Source organism: Pristiophorus japonicus, chromosome 9 (genome assembly GCF_044704955.1).
Source record: "Pristiophorus japonicus isolate sPriJap1 chromosome 9, sPriJap1.hap1, whole genome shotgun sequence".
Lineage (NCBI taxonomy): Eukaryota > Metazoa > Chordata > Chondrichthyes > Pristiophoridae > Pristiophorus > Pristiophorus japonicus.
In genome coordinates this window covers 148,317,863-148,339,605 of record NC_091985.1, presented here as the reverse complement: position 1 = coordinate 148,339,605, position 21,743 = coordinate 148,317,863, and the positions used below count along the sequence as shown (strand labels likewise).

Sequence of the window (21,743 nt, the reverse complement as noted above, 5' to 3'; positions counted from 1 at the left end):
GTTTAGGGAGGGAATTCCAGAATATAGGAACAGAAGGAGGCCATTCAACACTTCAAGCCTGTTGTGCCAGGGTTAGAGAGAGTGGAAATCAGTCAGTTAGATCATGGCTGATCTGTATCTCAACCCTATTTACTCGCCTTTGCTCTATATCCCTTTGATACCTTTACCCAACAAAAAGCTATCGATCTCAGTCTTGAAAAGTGCTTCCTGATTTCAGTCTTAAATGATCTAGCTCTAATTTTAAGATTATGCCCCCTTTTTCTGCAATCCCTCACCAGAGGAAATAGTTTCTTTGTGTATGTGCTATCAAATCTTTCTATAACTTTAAAAACCACAATCAAATCACCCTCAATCTTCTAAACTCAAGGGAATACAAGCCAAGTTTATGCAACCTGTCCTCAATTTAACCCTTCACACCTAGATATTCTGGTGAATCTGTGCTTCACCCCCTCCAAGACCAATATATCCTTCCGAAGGTGCGGTGCCCAAAACTGAATGCAGTACTCCAGATGTGATCTGACTAAGGCTCTATACAGCTGAAGCATCAATTCCTCACTAATGTATGGAGGAAGGTCTCTGTTCCTGACTCCATGACCTACCTATCTTGTCTGTCATCACAGATATACTGTGCCCAGAAGCTTATCGGCCCTTTCTGCATCGACGTGTTGGAGTTGCGATCTTTCAGATGAGATGTCATTCTCTGACCCTGTCTGCTGATCAACTGCTGCATGCACTTTGGAAACATATCACCGATTGTAAATCATTTTGGGATTTCACGAGGATCTGATAAATGTTCGGTATATAACTGCCACTTCTTACGTTACATCAATAATGTTACAATTTTTTAATTGGGAAATGGCTCAGTTGGTAGCAGTCTCGACCCTGGATTCAAGGCCCACTCCAGAGACTTGCGCAAATATTCTTGGCTGGCAGTTTAAACATTACGCATTTGCCCTGTCTGCCCTCTCAGGTAGACATAAAAGATCACATACCACTATTCAAAGAGTTGCAGGAAGTTCTCCTGATGTTCTGGCCAATATTTATCCTTTAACCAATAGCACCGAAACAGAAATTAAAATGGCACAACCCAAGGAAGGCTACAGGCAACAACAGCAATGAGGGTTAGGGTTAGGGTTAGGTTTAGAGTGGAGGACAAAATCAGAACTGGAACGTGGGATACAACAGCTATTGGGATCAAGGTTATAGTAGTTCCAACAATGGCTATAGCAATCCAAGTTACCATGGATATAGAGATTATGATTACTCACGGTATAACTACAACAACTGTGGATATGCTCCATAATATGATACCTGCAATAGTCAGCAGAGCAGCTATGCAAAGGCATCTAGAGGTGCAGGCAGTCACTAGAATAACTACCAACCATACTAAAGAAAAATTGATATAATGTCCAGATTGGCTGTTTGTGGGACCTTGCTGAGCACATATTGACTGCCGCGTTTCCGACATTACAACAGTGAATAAAGTTCATTTGTTTTTTACTGGCTATAAAGCGCTTTGGAATGTCTTGAGATTGCGAAAGGCACTATATAAATGCAGGTTAAACAAAACTGAAATGCTGCACAGGCAGTATATAGTTCAGTAATTAAAAATGATTCGTCAAGAAGGAAGGTGTATGAAGCAGTTTGAGGATGGTGCATGATGTATATAGTAGGCTGCAGGAAAAGCACAAGGGTTGATTTTTGCTGAATACTATAGCCGCTAAAGATTCTGCAAGGAGGCCAAGATGGGATCAGCCCGTGTTTAGCGCAAGCCACCATCTTGGTGAAAGAGTTGAAGCTAGCGCTAGGAATGGCCACCCAGAGGCCGTTAAACAGCTGATCGCTACTGAAAATGCCTGCTAGTGCTCATTAAAGAGGCTGCATGGCATTTTGGTGGCTAACGCTTCAACTAATGCCCTCTCCTTACAGCGACCAGCTGTTTGACAGTAAACACCACATTGATGTCAATTTCAGGCACTACTTAAAGAGATACTCAACATTTCATGTTCATTACTGCTGGAGCTGTGAGGAGGACCTCTGAAACTTATTGGGAGATTTTCTGGGACACTTTGTCAAGACTTCATCAACACTCGAGCAACATTTATTCCAGAAATTCTGTGAGGACTTCACCTAAAATGAGTAAGTGCTGAGCTATTCCACATTATAGGAGTCACCAGGAGAAAGAGAATGCTTAGTCATGGGCATCTTGTAGGGTTCCCCTTGGTCTGGACAAGGAATGGGAAGAGGACATTGTAATAGAGCGTCCCCTAGTGGACTACTGCACCGAGTGGACTGCTGATGTACTGCAACTACTGATGTAAATACAATAAAAGGGTCATGTGGCAAAATCACATGATGACAGTATCTGTGTAGAGCCATCTTGTGTGTGTGCTTCTGTTAGTGATGTTGTAAGAATATATCACACATTGGCGACATAGCATAGGATTTCTGGATTCCCGAGCTGAAATTTTCGTTGGTAGATGATTCTGCCAACTGACAGAGAGACTTTGAGAGGTTCTTTATTTTGCAGAACAGCTAAAAATCCAAGGTAGATTTCAAGCACATTTGGCTGAACTGTCGACCTTGCTAGAGTCCAGATGGCTGCACTTATGGGAATAATAGAGCACTTGGGTGAGTTCCATCATGACTGAGAGACATTTGAAGCGTATGTAGCGTGGCTAGAAATGTATTGTCGAAGTCCCCGATGATGAAAACCATGGTTTTAGAAAGGAAATAGACTATTTTCTTGACTGAAGCAGGTCCCGAGGTGTATGAAACCCTGAAAAATGTGCTTATTCCTGTTAAGCTAAAGGACACGCCACTGACAGTGGTGAACAGCACTACAGTCTTCAGCCCCTGGAAATTGCTGAGAGTTATCGTTCTGGAATACGAGATCAATTCATTGACGAGGGTATCAGTGAGTACATTGTAGCTTTAAAAAAGCTATCCATTCACTCTCATTTTGGAAACTTTCAGGACCGAGCATTGCATGACCGCTTTGTTTGTGGGATGAAAAATGAAGCGATCAGAAGGAAGTTGTTGACTTTTTACTTGACTTTTGATTTAGCTTATCAGACAGCTATGTCAATGGATATGGCCAACCAATACTCCCGAGAATTTGGCACCATTTCCAGTCATCAGACAACCGAGGTGAATCGCCTGCAGATTAAAAAAGGCAGTTGGGCCCCAAGGCTTCAGCAACTGGCCAAGGCAACAGCGCATTGAAGTTGTGTTATCAGTGTCTGGGACAACACATTGCTCAAAGCTGTCCATATGTGAAGGCAGAGTGTTTCTTCTGCAAGAAAACTGGGCATCTTGTGAAGGCATGCTGACTGAAGAGTAAATCGACTTTCAATGCTAAAAGTAGAAACCGCCAGACACTACATAGCATTGAAGAGAAGCAACAGGATGAGGATGTCCTGGATATCATCATCATCGGGAGCACCTAGGTATCTAACAGCGATTCGCGAAGTATCGTCATCCAAGTAGATGTTGCAAGAACCAGGATACCCATGGAAATCAACATTGGTGCATCCGTGAGCATAGTACCGGAGTTGCTGTATCTCGACAAGTTGTGTGAATTTCGACTGGAGAAATCGAAAATAGAGCTGCGAGGCTACTCAGGAGAGCAAATCCCTGTTGTAGGACGTATCACCATACTGGTGAAATACAAGGATAAGTTTCAGAGCTTGCCTCTCATAGTAGTGGCAGGAGACAAGCCTGTCTTGATAGGTAGAAATTGGTTGGGATCAATGAAGCTGGATTGGAATGACATTTTTCAAATGGAAACAAAATATGTAATTGAGTACAGATCAGCTGATCACAGTAATGCTGAAACTATGTCCAGGTTGCCATCCCCATCACAAGTTACACCCAATAGGGTAGCAGTGTTCTATTTTTCATACATTGATGAGCTGTCAGTCATAGCTAAAGAGATTGATAGAGCAACTAAACGTGACCCAGTTATGTCAAAGGTGTATGATTACATAGCAAATGAATGGCCAAACCAGGAAAGGGAATGCTTGGTCATGGGCATCTTGTAGGGTTCCCCTTGGTCTGGACAAGGAATGGGAGGAGAACATTGTAATAGAGCTCCCCCTAGTGGACTGCTGATGTACTGCAACTACTGATGTAAAAACAATAAAAGGGTCATGTGGCAAAATCACATGATAACAGTTTCTGTGTAGAGCCATCTTGTGTGTGTGCTTCTGTTAGTGATGTCGTAAGAGTATATCACAGACATGAGACCAGGCAGAACAGCACCAGCTGCTGCAAGAGAGAAGGACAGGAGGGCAAGGTGGCATCCTTACCCCTTCGTGAGTACAGCACATCCCTCTTCCTCTGCATCTACTTCACCAGGACCTCCAGTGTCGCATCCGAGAAACTGTGTGCCCTCTCCCTCAGTCGCTGAGCCATCCTGCAACATGCCAGCCAACGCATTGCACACCTTCAGTGGAAGTGGGTGCGAGGAGTCCAGATATAGTGCTCCACAAAAATTCAAACAGGCGTGTCTTATTAGCACTGCACCCATTAACGCCTGTTTTCACCCTTTGGTCAAAATAATCCCCAAGTTTTTAAGCCTCTCTGCTAGTGTGGTGGGTCCCATTTGAATGAGGGTTTAAGATTAATAAGGATGAGTGGGATCTCCCACATTCAACTAATCTGAGCCGGAAGGTAGTCTGCTGCAGTTGCGTGAGGTTTGAAGGGGAGTAGAAGGAGGAGGTTGGTGCTGAGGCTGAGCATTACCCCTTTAAGTGGGTTGGAGGGGCTGGCCTTGATGCTGAGGTAAAGCACTGCTCCATTAAGAGGGGCTGAGGCTGAACACTGCCTCTTTAAGAAGGGCTGAGGCTGAGCATGCCCCTTTAAGAGGGCGGAGCCTGACCACTGTCCCTTTAAGAAGGTCTGAGGCTGAACATTGCCCCTTTAAGAGGGGCTGAGGCTGAACACTGACCCTTTAAGAGGGCGAGGCCTGAGCACAGAACCTTTAAGAGGGTCTGAGGCTGAGCACTGGCCCTTTAAGAGGGCGGGTCCTGAGCCTGGCGCGCTCCCTGCCGCACAGTGTTGGATCGGAGCTCGGGCCATGTGGACGATGTTGGCGGCGAGAGGCTGGGGGGCGGCTGGGGTCCGGCTAACGGCCGGCCTGCGGGGCTGCGCTCAACAGTTACCGGCCATCGGCACCGAGGAGGGCGCGGCGGAGGCCCCGGGAGCCGGCCCGCAACACCCCGGCACCGCCGTGAGGAGAGGCGTCAGGTAAACATGGAGCCCGCACCGGCATCGGCACCGGGCGCTTCACCCGGCCCGGGGCACAGGGGTTAAAGGGGGCTTGGGGAGGGGGTTAAAGGGGGCTTGGGGGGGGGGAAGAGAGGGGGTTAAAGGGGGCTGGGGGGTGGAAAAGAGAAGGGGTTAAAGGGGGCTTGGGGGGGGAAGAGAGGGGGTTAAAGGGGGCTGGGGGTGGAAAAGAGAGGGGGTTAAAGGGGGCTTGGGGGGGGGGAAGAGAGGGGGCTTGGGGGGGGAAGAGAGGGGGTTAAAGGGGGCTGGGGGGAAGAGATGGGGTTAAAGGGGGCTGGGGGGAAGAGATGGGGTTAAAGGGGACTGGGGGATGAGAGGGGGTTAAAGGGGGCTGGGGGGAAGAGATGGGGTTAAAGGGGGCTGGGGGGAAGAGATGGGGTTAAAGGGGGCTGGGGGGGAAGAGATGGGGTTAAAGGGGGCTGGGGGGAAGAGATGGGGTTAAAGGGGGCTGGGGGGAAGAGATGGGGTTAAAGGGGACTGGGGTATGAGAGGGGGTTAAAGGGGGCTGGGGGTATGAGAGGGGGTTAAAGGGGGCTGGGGGTATGAGAGGGGGTTAAAGGGGGCTGGGAAGAGAGGGGGTGAAAGGGGGCTCGGGGGGGGAGAGAGGGCTCGGGGGGGAGAGAGGGGGTTAAGGGGGCTCGGGGGGGAGAGAGGGGGCTCGGGGGGGGGGAAGAGAGGGGGTTAAGGGGGGCTCGGGGGGGAGAGAGAGGGTTAAAGTGTGCTCGGGGGGGGTGAGAGAGGGGGCTCGGTGGGGGGGAGAGAGGGGGTTAAAGGGGGCTTGGGGGGAGGAGAGAGGGGGTTAAAGGGGGCTCGGGGGGAGGAGAGAGGGGGTTAAAGGGGGCTCGGGGGGGGTGTGGAAGAGAGGGGGCTGGGGGGGGAGAGGGGGTTAAAGGGGGCTGGGGGGGGGAGAGGGGGTTAAAGGGGGCTCGGGGGGGGGAGAGGGGGTTAAAGGGGGCTGGGGGGAAGAGATGGGGTTAAAGGGGACTGGGGGATGAGAGGGGGTTAAAGGGGGCTGGGGGTATGAGAGGGGGTTAAAGGGGGCTGGGGGTATGAGAGGGGGTTAAAGGGGGCTGGGAAGAGAGGGGGTGAAAGGGGGCTCGGGGGGGGAGAGAGGGCTCGGGGGGAGTAGGGGGTTAAGGGGGCTCGGGGGGGGGGGAAGAGAGGGGGTTAAGGGGGGCTCGGGGGGAGAGAGAGGGTTAAAGTGTGCTCGGGGGGGGTGAGAGAGGGGGCTCGGTGGGGGGGAGAGAGGGGGTTAAAGGGGGCTTGGGGGGAGGAGAGAGGGGGTTAAAGGGGGCTCGGGGGGAGGAGAGAGGGGGTTAAAGGGGGCTCGGGGGGGGTGTGGAAGAGAGGGGGCTGGGGGGGGGGAGAGGGGGTTAAAGGGGGCTGGGGGGGGGAGAGGGGGTTAAAGGGGGCTCGGGGGGGGGAGAGGGGGTTAAAGGGGGCTCGGGGGGGAGAGGGGGTTAAAGGGGGCTCGGAGAGGGGGTTAAGGGGGCTCGGAGAGGGGGTTAAAGGGGGCTCGGGGGGAAGAGGGGGTTAAAGGGGGCTCGGGGGGGAGAGAGGGGGTTAAAGGGGGCTCGGGGGGGGGGAGAAGAGAGGGGGTTAAAGGGGGCTGGGGGGAAGAGATGGGGTTAAAGGGGACTGGGGGATGAGAGGGGGTTAAAGGGGGCTGGGGGGAAGAGATGGTGTTAAAGGGGGCTGGGGGGGAAGAGATGGGGTTAAAGGGGGCTGGGGGGAAGAGATGGGGTTAAAGGGGGCTGGGGGGAAGAGATGGGGTTAAAGGGGACTGGGGGATGAGAGGGGGTTAAAGGGGGCTGGGGGGAAGAGATGGGGTTAAAGGGGGCTGGGGGGAAGAGATGGGGTTAAAGGGGGCTGGGGGGGAAGAGATGGGGTTAAAGGGGGCTGGGGGGGAAGAGATGGGGTTAAAGGGGGCTGGGGGGAAGAGATGGGGTTAAAGGGGGCTGGGGGGAAGAGATGGGGTTAAAGGGGGCTGGGGGGAAGAGATGGGGTTAAAGGGGACTGGGGGATGAGAGGGGGTTAAAGGGGGCTGGGGGTATGAGAGGGGGTTAAAGGGGGCTGGGGGTATGAGAGGGGGTTAAAGGGGGCTGGGGGTATGAGAGGGGGTTAAAGGGCGCTGGGAAGAGAGGGGGTGAAAGGGGGCTCGGGGGGGGAGAGAGGGCTCGGGGGGGAGAGAGGGGGTTAAGGGGGCTCGGGGGGGAGAGAGGGGGCTCGGGGGGGGGGAAGAGAGGGGGTTAAGGGGGGCTCGGGGGGGAGAGAGAGGGTTAAAGTGTGCTCGGGGGGGGGGGGGTGAGAGAGGGGGCTCGGTGGGGGGGAGAGAGGGGGTTAAAGGGGGCTTGGGGGGAGGAGAGAGGGGGTTAAAGGGGGCTCGGGGGGAGGAGAGAGGGGTTAAAGGGGGCTCGGGGGGGGTGTGGAAGAGAGGGGGCTGGGGGGGGAGAGGGGGTTAAAGGGGGCTGGGGGGGGGGAGAGGGGGTTAAAGGGGGCTCGGGGGGGGGGAGAGGGGGTTAAAGGGGGCTGGGGGGAAGAGATGGGGTTAAAGGGGACTGGGGGATGAGAGGGGGTTAAAGGGGGCTGGGGGTATGAGAGGGGGTTAAAGGGGGCTGGGGGTATGAGAAGGGGTTAAAGGGGGCTGGGAAGAGAGGGGGTGAAAGGGGGCTCGGGGGGGGAGAGAGGGCTCGGGGGGAGTAGGGGGTTAAGGGGGCTCGGGGGGGGGGGGAAGAGAGGGGGTTAAGGGGGGCTCGGGGGGAGAGAGAGGGTTAAAGTGTGCTCGGGGGGGGTGAGAGAGGGGGCTCGGTGGGGGGGAGAGAGGGGGTTAAAGGGGGCTTGGGGGGAGGAGAGAGGGGGTTAAAGGGGGCTCGGGGGGAGGAGAGAGGGGGTTAAAGGGGGCTCGGGGGGGGTGTGGAAGAGAGGGGGCTGGGGGGGGAGAGGGGGTTAAAGGGGGCTGGGGGGGGGAGAGGGGGTTAAAGGGGGCTCGGGGGGGGGAGAGGGGGTTAAAGGGGGCTCGGGGGGGGAGAGGGGGTTAAAGGGGGCTCGGAGAGGGGGTTAAGGGGGCTCGGAGAGGGGGTTAAAGGGGGCTCGGGGGGAAGAGGGGGTTAAAGGGGGCTCGGGGGGGAGAGAGGGGGTTAAAGGGGGCTCGGGGGGGGGGGGAGAAGAGAGGGGGTTAAAGGGGGCTCGGGGGGGGAAGAGAGGGGGTTAAAGGGGGCTCGGTGGGGGGGGAGAGAGGGGGTTAAAGGGGGCTTGGGGGGGGAGAGGGGGTTAAAGGGGGCTCGGGGGGGGGGAGAGGGGGTTAAAGGGGGCTCGGGGGGAGAGAGGTGGTTAAAGGGGGCTGGGGGGGGGGGAGAAGAGAGGGGGTTAAAGGGGACTCGGGGGGGGGGGGGGGGGGGGAAGAGAGGGGGTTAAAGGGGGCTCGGTGGGGGGGGGAGAGAGGGGGTTAAAGGGGGCTTGGGGGGGGGGGAGAGGGGGTTAAAGGGGGCTCGGGGGGGAGAGGGGGTTATAGGGGGCTCGGGGGGGGGGAGAGGGGGTTATAGGGGGCTCGGGGGAGAGGGGGTTAAAGGGGGCTCGGGGGGGGGGAGGGGGGTTAAAGGGGGCTCGGGGGGCAAAGAGGGGGCTCGGGGGGTTAAAGGGGCTCGGGGGGGAGAGGGGGTTAAAGGGGGCTTGGGGGGGGGAAGAGGGGTTATAGGGGGCTCGGGGGGTGGGAGAGGGGGCTATAGGGGGCCCGGGGGGGAGAGGGGTTATAGGGGGCTCGGGGGAGAGGGGGTTAAAGGAGGCTCGGGGGAGGGGGTTAAAGGGGGCTCGGGGGTTAAAGGGGGCTGGGGGGGAAGAGGGGGTTAAAGGGGGCTGGGGGGGAAAGAGGGGGTTCGGGGGGGGAACAGGGGGCTTAAAGGGGGCTCGGGGGGGGGGGGAGGGGCTTAAAGGGGGCTCGGGGGGGGGGAGGGAAAGAGTGGGTTAAAGGGGGCTCGGGGGAAAGAGGGGGTTAAAGGGGGCTCGGGGGGGGAAGAGGGGGGTTAAAGGGAGCTGGGGGGGGAAGAGGGGGAGAGGGGTGGGGGGGGAGAGGGGTTAAAGGGGGAGGGGGGAGGGAGAGGGGGTTAAAGGGGGCTGGGCGGGAAGAGAGGTGGCTCGGGGGGTGGAGAGGGGGTTAAAGGGGGCTCGGGGGGGGGGGAGAGAGGGTTAAAGGGGGCTGGGCGGGAAGAGAGGTGGCTCGGGGGGGTGGAGAGAGGGGCTCGGGGGGGTGGAGAGAGGGGGCTCGGGGGGGGGGGGGGGGAAGAGAGGGGATTAAAGGGGGCTTGGGGGGGTGGAGAGAGGGTGTTAAAGGAGGCTCGGGGGGGGGGAAGAGGGGGGTGGGGGGGAGGGAGAGGGGGTTAAAGGGGGCTGGGCGGGAAGAGAGGGGGCTCGGGGGGTGGAGAGGGGGTTAAAGGGGCCTCGGGGGGGGGAGAGGGGGTTAAAGGGGCTCGGGGGGTGGAGAGAGGGGTTAAAGGAGGCTCGGGGGGGAGAGAGGGTTAAAGGGGGCTCGGGGGTGGGTGGAGATGGGGTTCGGGGGTGGGGGGAAAGGGGGACAAAGGGGTCTCAGGTTGGGGGAGAGGGGGTTAATGGGGTCTCGGGAGTCGAGGAGGGGGTTAAAGGGGTCTCAGGAGGTTAAAGGGGTCTTGGGGTAGGGGGGGAAAGGATTAAAGGAGTCTCTGGTTGGGGGACCGAGGGTGAAAGGGGTTGCGGTAGAGGGCGGTTAAAGGGATCTCAGATGGAGGGAAAAGGGGCTAAAGTGGTTTTGGTGCGGGAGGGGTGTTATAGGAGTCTCGGGTGGGGGTTTAAAGGGGTCTTGGGTGGGGGGGGAGAGGGGGATAAAGGAGTTTAGAGTGAGGGTTAGTGGTTCTATGGAGGGGATGGAGAGAAAGAGGGTTCAGCTGTGATGCCTTTCAGGTAGGAATTGCCCCACCGACTGCCCGAGTCTCATCGATGAAGAATGACTGCTAAGATGAGACCCTGGATACGGTGGCACCTGGAGGTTTCCAAACAGAAAACAAAGCCATACATTGTGACTGGATTTCACATTGGGAAAGGCTGGGGAGTTGCCAGTTTAGTGCTGGTGATTGCAGGTTTGACAGGGCTTCCCACAGCAAGGAACTGCATAATTAATAAAGCGTAGATCCCCTTTTCTGAAGCAGTAGGCAGTAAATGTCATTAAATAAAGAGGAAGAATGAGCGAACCTGTATCTCTGCAGCTCCAACCCCAGGACACCGCAAAGCGCCTGACACCCACTGAAGTACTGTTGAAGTGTTGTAATGGGGGAAATGCAGGGTTGGGGATTGCCCACACCACTCTCTTTCTCTTCCCCCCCCCCCCCCCCCCCCCAGCAAACCGGGTCGAGCATCAGCCCCCCACGCCACACTCCCAGGGTCGGAGATTGCCCCCCCCCCATTACCCCCCGGGGTCGGGCATCAGCCCCCCGAGGTCGGGAATCTCTTTCTCTGCAACCCCCTCCCCCACACCTCCGGGGTCAGGAATCCCCCTCCCCCACTACCTCCCGGGGTCTGGGATCACCCCATCCCCGCACCACCCCCAGGTGTCCGGGATCGCGCCCTCCACTACCCACGGAGTCGGGGCTCGGACCTATCTGGTCCTGTGGCCTGCTCCAGAGTGTTCCCCACCCGACTGGAAGCCAAGCCGGTCAATTAGGCTGTCTTTTGGGAGGGGTACCTGTCTGTGTGTCTTTCAGCACACTGTGGAATTAAATCTTCACAGTATGCGGGGCGATCTAGACCTCCAGGTTTTCTGCACGCTACTGGACCCCCCGCCCCCACCTCTGTGTTGGTAAGCAAAAATACATGGTGACAACTACTGAGGTGGAAAAAACAAGGCCACAGATTATTGAGTGCAGTTTCAGGCACCCCATTATTGGAAGATATACGACCCAAAGAAAGAAATGTCGAAAATTAACTAGAATGTTACCAGGAAGGAAAGTTTAGAGTTGTAGGAAGAACGTTTGGGGCTTTTTCACTGGAACAGAAGAGATTGCGGGGGATTCTAAAAGAAGGGTTAAAAGTTATGAAAGCTTCTGAGATGATAAATAGCGAAATTTCTTTCCAAAGTTGTTGGCAAATCTGTAACGAGGGGTGCAGGAGAATGTCGGGGTAATTTAGAAGGAATGTTTCAATGCAGAGGGTCATTAGATCAGTGAATGCTGATCCACATGGGGCTGTTGAGGAAGAGACTGTGGCATCATTTAAAAGAGAATTGAATAAGATTTGAAAAGGCAGAATGTAAAAGGATATAGAGAGTGGGATTATACAGTCAGTTCAAGTGCTAACATGGGAGAGAGGAGCGATGGGCTGAATGGCTTCCTGTGCTATGATTTCAGTATATCTTTAATTGCAACTTGTCTTCGGATGTTCCAGATGACCTTAGTTCTCTTCGAGGAGATAGTTTCCCTCAAATTGTTACATGTGTTTACCCAGCCAGTGCGAGTGATTAATGCCACTCTGACTGTTGGTTAGTGTGACGAATGCACTTGCTACATGCTCCTTGGTCATTGATGGGTTATAGCTGGATATGAGGTTGCTGGGGAGTGGGATAGTGGAAGACATGAAACCCACCGCCTCACCACAGCCGCCCACCCACCCCGATCATCATTGATATACGAGATCAATCACAAATATTGACTACTGCAAACAGGAGAGTGTAATGGGACTTCTCTGCGCATTCACAGTCTATTGATAGAAAATCTTGTTTCTTTTCCTCTGCTGATATAGCTGCTTTTACACACCAATTATATTGTCGGTGTGAAGTTGTTCCACTTCACACCAACACCAAAGCTGTAATGTACGCTGGGAGTGAGCCCCATTCTGACTGCAGCAAAGAGGAGTGATGGGGAAGTCTTACTCTGCTTTGTTGCAGTGTTAGTTTGGGACTTAACTCCAGATTCACTCTACATTGTCGCACTGTGTGTTACGTCCAGAATAAAGTAATGTAACTGAGTACTGTAGACGTGAGTAAGTGTGACCTTAGTCTCTTTTATTCTGACTCCAGAGTGCTGGTACAGCATGGGCGGCCTGCTTATTTATATACTGGGATCCCTTGGGACTCCCAACAGATACACCCTCTAGTGGCGGTAGAATACTGGTTACATAGGGTTGCATACATAACATCACTCCCTTTCAAAGTCAACAGTACACTTATTTACAGGGTGAGACGATCTGGGGCTTTTTGCTGCCTAGTTGATCGTCTCGGTACAAATGCAGGTGCAGGTGAGTCGGTTGGTTCTTCGCTGGGCTGCTGCGCAGTTGGTCTTGCTGGGCTGCAGGGGATGATGAATTCAGCTTCGTGGTCAACCATGACGTCGGTTGTCACTTGTGTGTGTATCAGAGGGTCGAAGTTGGTGGTGTCCTCTTCAGGTTGCTCGTGGCTGTCTGTGAATTGCAGTTTGGTTTGGTCCAAATGCTTTCTGCAAGTTAGTCCATTTGCGAGTTTGACCTGAAAAACCCGACTCCCTTCTTTGGCTATGACAATGCCAGCAAGCCATTTAGGACCATGTCCATAGTTGAGTACAAATACAGGATCATTGACTTCAGTATCGCGTGATAAATTTATGCGATCATGGTACATGCTTTGTTGATGCCGCCTGCCCTCGACGTGATCATGGAGATCAGAGTGGGCTAGAGAGAGCCTTGCTTTGAGTGCCCTTTTCATGAGCAGCTCGGCTGGGGGAACCCCGGTGAGTGAGTGGGATCTGGTGCGGTAGCTGAGCAGGACTCTGGTCAGGAAGGTCTGCAGGGAGCTTTCCGACATGCATTTCAAGATTTGCTTGATGGTTTGGACTGCCCGTTCTGCCTGGCTGTTAGATGCAGGGTTGAACGGGGCAGATGTGACGTGCTTGATCCCATTGTGGGTCATGAATTCCTTGAATTCAGCACTGGTGAAGCTCGGACCATTGTCGCTGACAAGGACATCAGCCAGGCAGTGCGTGGCAAACATGGCTCGTAGGTTTTCGATGGTGGCAGTGGACATGCTTACAGACATTATTACACACTCAATCCACTTTGAATAAGCATCTACAATAACCAAGAACATTTTGCCTAGAAACAGGCCAGCAAAGTCAACGTGGATCCTAGACCACGGTTTGGAGGGTCATGACCACAAACTTAGCGGGGCCTCCCTGGGTGCATTGCTCAGTTGAGCGCAAGTGTTGCATTGGCGCACGGAAGACTCCAAATCTGAGTCGATGTCGGGCCACCACAAATGGGATCTGGCTATAGCTTTAATCATTACTATGTCTGGGTGGGTACTGTGTAGGTAGAGTGTGAGTGTTTCCCTGCCTTCGGCAAAACCACGCGATTACCCCACAAAAGACTGTCCACCTGTATTGACATTTCGTCTTTACGCCACTGGAACGGCTTGATCTCTTCATGCATCTCTGCTGGGACGCTGGACTAGCTCCCATAGAGGACACAGTTTTTTTTACCAGGGACAGTAAAGGATCCTGGCTGGTCCAGGTCCTGATCTGGTGGGCTGTAGCGGGTGACTTTTCGTTTTTAAATGCATCCATCACCAAGAGCAAGTCTGCAGGCTGTGCCATTTCCACCCCGGTGATGGACAATGGTAGCCGACTGAGAGCATCAGCGCAGTTCTCTGTGCCTGGCCTGTGGCGAATTACATAGTTACATGCAGACAGCGTGAGCGCCCATCTTTGGATGCGAGCAGAGGCATTGGCATTGATACCTTTGCTCTCTGAGAATAGCGATATGAGCGCTTATGGTCAGTTTCCAACTCTAACTTAAGCCCAAACAGATACTGATGCATTTTTTTTACCCCGTAAACACATGCCAGAGCTTTTTCAATCATGCTGTAGGCTCTTTCGGCCTTGGACAAGCTCCTGAACGCATAGGCAACCGGTTGTAATATCCCCGATTCGTTTGCTTCTTGTAACACACACACCCGATCCCGTACGAAGACACATCGCAAGCTAGCACTAAACGTTTACATGGGTCATACAGAACAAGCAGTTTGTTGGAACATAACAGATTTCTGGCTTTCTCAAAAGCAGTCTCTTGTGATTTCTCCCATACTCAGTCATCTCCCTTGCGTAGCAACACATGTAGAGGTTCTAGCAAGGTGCTTAACCCGGGTAAGAAATTACCAAAATAATTAAGCCGTCCCAGGAACGACCGCGGCTCCGTCACGTTCTGTGGTCTCGGCACGTTCTTGATAGCCTCCATCTTGGTGTCAGTGGGTCTGATGCTGCCTGCCTTGATTCTTCTCCCTAAGAACTCGACCTCTGGTGACAGGAAAACACTTTGAACGTTTCAACCCGAGTTCCACACGATCTAGCCGACTTAGAACCTCTTCCAGGTTCTGCAAGTGTTCGATGGTGTCCTGACCTGTGACCAGTATGTCGTCCTGGAAAACCACGGTGCACGGAACTGACTGTTCCTTTGAAAAATAGCCGCAGCCGATCGAATCCCAAATGGGCATCTATTGTAGATGAACAAACCTTTGTACATGTTGATGCAGGTGAGGCCTTTCGAAGATTCCGCGAGCTCCTGCGTCATGTAGGCCGAGGTCAGGTTGGACTTGGTGAACGTCTTTCCTCCTGCCAGGGTCATCTGCCTTGGGTAGTGAGTTCTGGTCCTGCAGCAAAAAACGGTTAATCGTTACTTTATAGTCCCCACAAATTCTGACTCTGCCATCGCCCTTGAGAAACGGAACAATTGGACTGGGACACTCGTTGAATTCCACCGGCGCGCTGATGCCCTCTTTAGAATTCTTTATTAAGATGGAGAGTGACACAGTTAATTCAGAAACTAAGGTCCTGAACTTAAGGAAAGGTAACTTCGATGGTATGAGATGTGAATTGGCTAGAATAGACTGGCGAATGATACTTAAAGGGTTGACGGTAGATAGGCAATGGCAGACATTTAAAGATCACATGGATGAACTTCAGCAATTGTACATCCCAGTCTGGAGTAAAAAAAAATGGGGAAGGTGGCTCAACCGTAGCTAACAAGGGAAATTAGGGATAGTGTTAAATCCAAGGAAGAGACATGTAAATTGGCCAGAAAAAGCAGCAAACCTGAGGACTAGGAGAAATTTCGAATTCAGCAGAGGAGGACAAAGGGTTTAATTAGGAGGGGGAAAAGAGAGTATGAGAGGAAGTTTGCTGGTAACATAAAAACTGACTGCAAAAGCTTCGATAGATATGTGAAGAGAAAAAGATTAATGAAGACAAAGTAGGTCCCTTTCAGTCAGAATCAGGTGAATTTATAATGGGGAACAAAGAAATGGCAGTTGAACAAATACTTTGGTTCTGTCTTCACGAAGGAAGACACAAATAACCTTCCGGAAATACTAGGGGACCAAGGGTCTAGCGAGAAGGAGGAACTGAAAGAAATCCTTATTCATCAGGAAATTGTGTTGGGGAAATTGATGGGATTGAAGGCCGATAAATCCCCAAGGCCTGATAGTCCACATCCCAGAGTACTTAAGGAAGTGGCCCTAGAAATAGTGGATGCATTGGTGATCATTTTCGACTCTGGATCAGTTCCTATGGACTGGAGGGTAGCTAATGTAACACCACTTTTTTTAAAAAGGAGGGAGAGAGAAAACGGGGAATTATAGACCGATTAGTCTTGACATCGGTAGTGGGGAAAATGTTGGAATCAATTATTAAAGATGAAATAGCAGCGGATTTGGAAAGTTGTGACAGGATCGGTCCAAGTCAGCATGGATTTATGAAAGGGAAATCATACTTGACAAATCTAAAAAATTTTGAGGATGTAACTAGTAGAGTGGACAAAGGAGAACCAGTGGATGTGATGTATTTGGACTTTCAAAAGGCTTTTGACAAGGTCCCACACAAGTGTACAAAATTAAAGCACATGGTATTGGGGATAATGTATTGACGTGGATAGAGAACTGGTTGGCAGAGAGGAAGCAGAGAGTCTGGATAAACGGGTCCTTTTCAGAATGGCAGGCAGTGACTAGTGGAGTGTTGCAGGGTTCAGTCCTGGGACCCCAGCTATTTACAATATACATCTATGATTTAGATGAAGGAATTGAGTGTAATAGCTCCAAGTTTGCAGATGACACTAAGCTGGGTGGCGGTGTGAGCTGTGAGGAGGACGCTAAGCGGCTGCAGGGTGACTTGGACAGGTTAGGTGAGTGGGCAAATGCATGGCAGCTGCAGTATAATGTAGATAAATATGAAGTTATCCACTTTGGTGGCAAAAACGGGAAGGCAGAATATTATCTGAATGGCGACCGATTAGGAAAAAGGGAAGTGTAACAAGACCTGGGTGTCATGGTACATCAGTCATTGAAAGTTGGCATGCAGGTACAGCAGGCAGTGAAGAAGGCAAATGGCATGTTGGCCTTCATAGCTAGGGGATTTGAGTATAGGAGCAGGGAGGTCTTACTGCAGTTGTACAGGGCCTTGGTGAGGCCTCACTTGGAATATTGTGTTGAGTTTTGGTCCCCTAATCTGAGGAAGGATATTTTTGCTATTGAGGGAGTGCAACAAAGGTTCACCAGATTGATTCCTGGGATGGCAGGACTGACATATGAGGAGAGACTGGATTGACTGGGCCTGTGGTTAACATAGAAACATAGAAAATAGGTGCAGGAGTAGACCATTCGGTCCTTCGAGCCTGCACCACCATTGAATAAGATCATGGCTGATCATTCACCTTAGTACCCCTTTCCTACTTTCTCTCCATACCCTTTGATCCCTTTAGCCGTAAGGGCCATATCTAACTCCCTCTTGAATATATCCAATGAACTGGCATCAACAACTCTCTGCGGTAGAGAATTCTACAGGTTAACAACTCTCTGAAAAAGTTTCCCCTCATCTCAGTCCTAAATGGCTTACCCCTTATCACTGGAGTTTAGAAGAATGAGAGGGGATCTCATTGAAACATATAAAATTCTGATGGGATTGTGCAGGTTAGAGGCAGGAAGAATGTTCCCGATACTGGGGAAGTCCAGAACCAGGCGTCGCAGTCTAAGGATAAGGGGTAAGCCATTTAGGACTGAGATGAGGAGAAACTTCTTCATTCAGAGTTGTTAATCTGTGGAATTCTCTGCCGCAGAAAGTTGTTGAGGCCAGTTCGTTAGATATGGCCCTTACAGCTAAAGGGATCAAGGGATATGGAGAGAAAGCAGGAAAGGGGTACTGAGGTGAATGATCAGCCATGATTTTATTGAATGATGGTGCAGGCTCGAAGGGCCGAATGGCCTCCTGCACCTATTTTCTGTGTTTCTCGTTGCCTGTGTAGCTCGATCTCCACTTTCTCTTGCATCATATATGGCATCCTTGTGGTGGATGGGTCGTGTACCGGGAATCAAGTGGATCTGCACCTTTGCCCCCCCCGAGAAACTTCCGATGCCTGGCTCAAACAACGACGGGAACTTGCTCAAAACCTGGGCACATGAGGCGTCGTCGGATGAAAGCGCTCGGATGTCGTTGCAGTTCCAGTGGATTTTTCCCAGCCAGCTTCTGCCGAACAGTGTGGCGCCATCTCTTGTTACTATCCATAGTGGTAGTTCATGCATTACTCCATCATAGGAGACTTTTACTGCTGCGCTGCCAATTACAGGGATCAGCTCTTTAGTGTAAGTTCTCAGCTTGGTGTGAATGGGGCTCAGCTTGGGCCTGTGTGCCTTGTTGCACCACAGCCTGTCGAAGGCCTTTTTGCTCATGATGGATTGACTCGAACACGTATCCAATTCCATAGATACTGGAATTCCCTTCAGTTAAACTTTTAACCTGATCGGTGGACATTTCGTGGTGAAGGTGGGTACCCCATACACTTCTGCCTCCTCAGTTTGAGTCTAGTTCAGTTTGATCCGCCATAGATCGGTCTTCCTTGCAACGTGGCGGTTTGCAGCTCGTCTGCACGTTCACTGGAGATGTCCCATTGTTCCATAGCCTTTGCACGCATAGTGTTTGAAGCGGCATTGATGGGCTCGATCACCTCCGCAGCGCCAACAAGGTGATAACTGCCTCGAATTAACGCTTGATGGCGGACTCTTGAGTTATCTGAGGTTGTGCAGCTGCAGGTGTGTACGTTCTGCCATATGCATTCCTGCCTGGAAACGAAGTTACTTTGTGTACAGTACTTGCCGATGCATCTTTATGCTGCGAAATTTGTTTGGTGTTATCGCTGGTGGGTATAAATGCCTGGGCTATTGTTATGGTTTTGCTCAGGTTCAGTGTTTCAACAGTCAATAGTTTGTGAAGGATAACCTCATGGCCAATGCTAAGCACAAAAAAGTCTCTTCGCATTTGCTCCAGGAATCCATCGAATTCGCAATGTCCTGCAAGGCGCCTTAGCTCGGTGACGTAGCTCGCCACTTCCTGGCCTTCAGACCGTTGACGTGTATAAAATCGATACCTTGCCATCAGAACACTCTCCTTCGGATTTAGGTGCTCCTTGACCAGCGTACACAGTTCTTCATCCGATTTGGCTGTTGGTTTCACCTGTGAGGCCACAGGTTGTTGCCCCACAGATGGTGAGGAGGATCGCCCTTAGTTTGGCAGCGTTCACACTCCCTTCCAGCTCGTTGGGCACGAAGTATTGGTCGAGTCGCTCCACAAAGGCCTCCCAATCGTCCCCTTCTGAGAATTTCTCCAGGATGCCAACCGTTCTCTGCATTTTCACGTGATGGTTCGTTATCTCGTCGGCAGTTGTTATGTTCATAATAAAGTAATGTAATTGAGTACTGTAGACGTGAGTAAGTGTAACCTTAGTCTCTTTATTCTAACTCCAGAGTGCTGGTATAGCATGGGAAGCCTCCTTTATATACTGTGCTCCCAAGGGATGCTCCCTCTGGTGGCGGTAGAATGCTAGTTACATAGGGTTGCATACATAACATCGTGTAACCGCTTTGTACTTGCACTACAGTTGTGTAAATATAGTCTGAGATCACTGATGAAGGGAGTGCACTGAAAATTGGATCGAAAAGAAGGTAATACAACATTTTACAAAAGTCGTACTGAGCATATAGTTATTGATGTAATGTTTGTCTTTCTATATAGAGATTATTTTCAATTACTGTTAAAACTATCTGAACATTTCTGTTGTATTCTCCCTCCAGGCAAATAATCCTGAATTGTCAGGCAGAGTTGGTTGCTTTGCAGAAATGTGAGCCGAGCTTTCATCCAGCACTGGCCATTGTACAGGTGGGTTTTCAAGATGCATGAAAAACAAATTTACTTTGTTAGGTTTCTTTTCGGTCAACAGTCAGAAAGTGGATTCAGTCCTTAACCTTTCCTGCCCTTAACCCTCTGCTGTGAATCCTTGCCTGAAAGAGTACGACAGATATGTGGTGCAGGAGTCTCTGTTCTGGGCATTGTATTGTTCCTTTGTCAATGGTGGCTTATTTCAGTCACTGTGACCCATGTCCTTGCTGACATTGAGCACCTGGCAGTATTTATTCATTCTTGGGATGTGGGCGTCCTTGGCATTTATTGCCCATCCCTAGTTGCCTTTGAGCAGGGGAGTTATCCCCGGTGTCCTGGACAATATCCCTCAATCAGCATCTTTAAAAACATTATCGGGTCATTATCACAATGCTGTTTGTGGGAGCTTGTTGTGCACAAATTGGCTGCTGCTTTTCCTACATTACGGCAGTGACTGCACTTCAAAAAGTACTTCCATTGGCTGTAAAACACTTTGGGATGTCTAGTGGTCGTGAAAGGTGTATATAAATGCAAGTCTGTCTCTTTCTTTGACTGAGCGGCTTGCTAGGCCACTTCAGAGGACAGTTAAGAGTTGGCGTGGGGCTAGAGTCACATCTGCCAGACCGGGTAAGGACAGCAGGTTTTCAATCCCTAAGGGACATTAATGAACCAGTTGGGTTTTTGCCAGAATCCGACAGCTTCATGGTCACTTTTACTGATACCAGCTTTCTATTTCCCATTTTTAAACTGACATTTAAATTCTTCAAGTGCCACGGTGGGATTAATAGTCCAATAACATAATCACTACACGAAGGTGCTTGCGCCCCTGGGTGATAACCTGAATATAAAAACAACCTGGGTGGCAGCTGATTAAAGCTCTCTCTGGCTTCAGCTGAATCTGTTTCGGGGAAGGTTTCAAGAGGGCAGCATGCCCACATACGTTGAATGTAGCAATGTTGATAGAGGCTATGATCTGAATCATAAAGGAAAACTTGCATTTATATTGCACCTTTCACGACCTCCATATATCTCAATTGGCTGTAAAGGACTTTAAGTACTTTTGAGGTGTAGTCACTGTCATAGCAATGGATCTGAGGCATGGACAATGTACAGAAGGCACCTCAAGTCGCTGGAGATATATCACCAACGATGTCTCCGCAAGATCCTGCAAATCCCCTGGGAGGACAAGTGCACCAACATCAGTGTCCTCGACCAGGCTAACATCCCCAGCATTGTAGCACTGACCACACTCTTATCAGCTTCGCTGGGCACGCCACAAAGTTCACATGCCAGATACGAGACTCCCAAAGCAAATGCTTTATGCGGAGCTCCTTCATGGTAAACAAGCCAAAGGTGTGCAGTGGAAACGTTACAAGGACACCCTCAAAGCCTTCCTGGTAAAGTGCAACATCACCACTGGCACCTGGGAGACCCTGGCTGAAGACTGCCCTAAGTGGAGGAAGTGCATCCGGGAGGGCGCTGAGCACCTCGAGTCTCAACGCAAAGAGCGTGAGGAGGTCAAGCGCAGGCAGCGGAAGGAGCGTGCGGCAAACCAGCCCCACCCACCCCTTCCCTCGACGAATATCTGTCGCACCTGTAAAAGGGTCTGTGGCTCTCATATCGGACTGTTCAGCCATCAAAGAACTCACTTTGGAAGTGGAAGCAAGTCTTCCTCGATTACAAGGGACTGTCTATGATGATGAATGACCAAATCATCTGTTTTCGTGATCTTGGTTAAGAACATGAGAACATAAGAAACAGGAGTAAGCCATCTAGCCCCTCGAGCCTGCTCCGCCATTCAACAAGATCATGGCTGATCTGGCCATGGACTCAGCTCCACTTACCCGCCCGCTCCCCATAACCCTTAATTCCCTTATTGGTTAAAAATCTATCTGAATGTATTCAAATCACAGATAATGAGCTAGCCTCAACTGCTTCCCTGGGCAGAGAATTCCACAGATTCACAACCCTCTGGGAGAAAAAATTCCTTCTCAACTCGGTTTTAAATTGGCTCCCCTGTATTTTGAGGCTGTGCCCCCTAGTTCTCCCTGACCAGTGGAAACAACCTCTCTGCCTCTATCTTGTCTATCCCTTTCATTATTTTAAATGTTTCTATAAGATCACCCCTCACCCTTCTGAACTCCAAGGAGTAAAGACCCAGTCTACTCAATCTATCATCAAAGGTAACCCCCTCATCTCCGGAATCAGCCTAGTGAATCGTCTCTGTACCCCCTCCAAAGCTAGTATATCCTTCCTTAAGTAAGGTGACCA

General features: G+C 51.4%; 1 protein-coding gene across 1 annotated transcript in view; it reads left to right on the top strand.

Annotated features, from left to right (window-relative positions):
* Positions 1-4,998: 4,998 nt before the first annotated feature.
* Positions 4,999-21,743, top strand: part of mthfd1l (methylenetetrahydrofolate dehydrogenase (NADP+ dependent) 1 like) — a 203,964-nt gene continuing 187,219 nt past the window's right edge. Inside the window, exons 1-2 of the mRNA XM_070891004.1 lie at positions 4,999-5,250; positions 19,388-19,472. Of these exons, the coding sequence (XP_070747105.1) occupies positions 5,081-5,250; positions 19,388-19,472 (255 nt within the window). The 5' untranslated portion in view covers positions 4,999-5,080. The remainder of the gene's footprint in view (positions 5,251-19,387; positions 19,473-21,743) is intronic.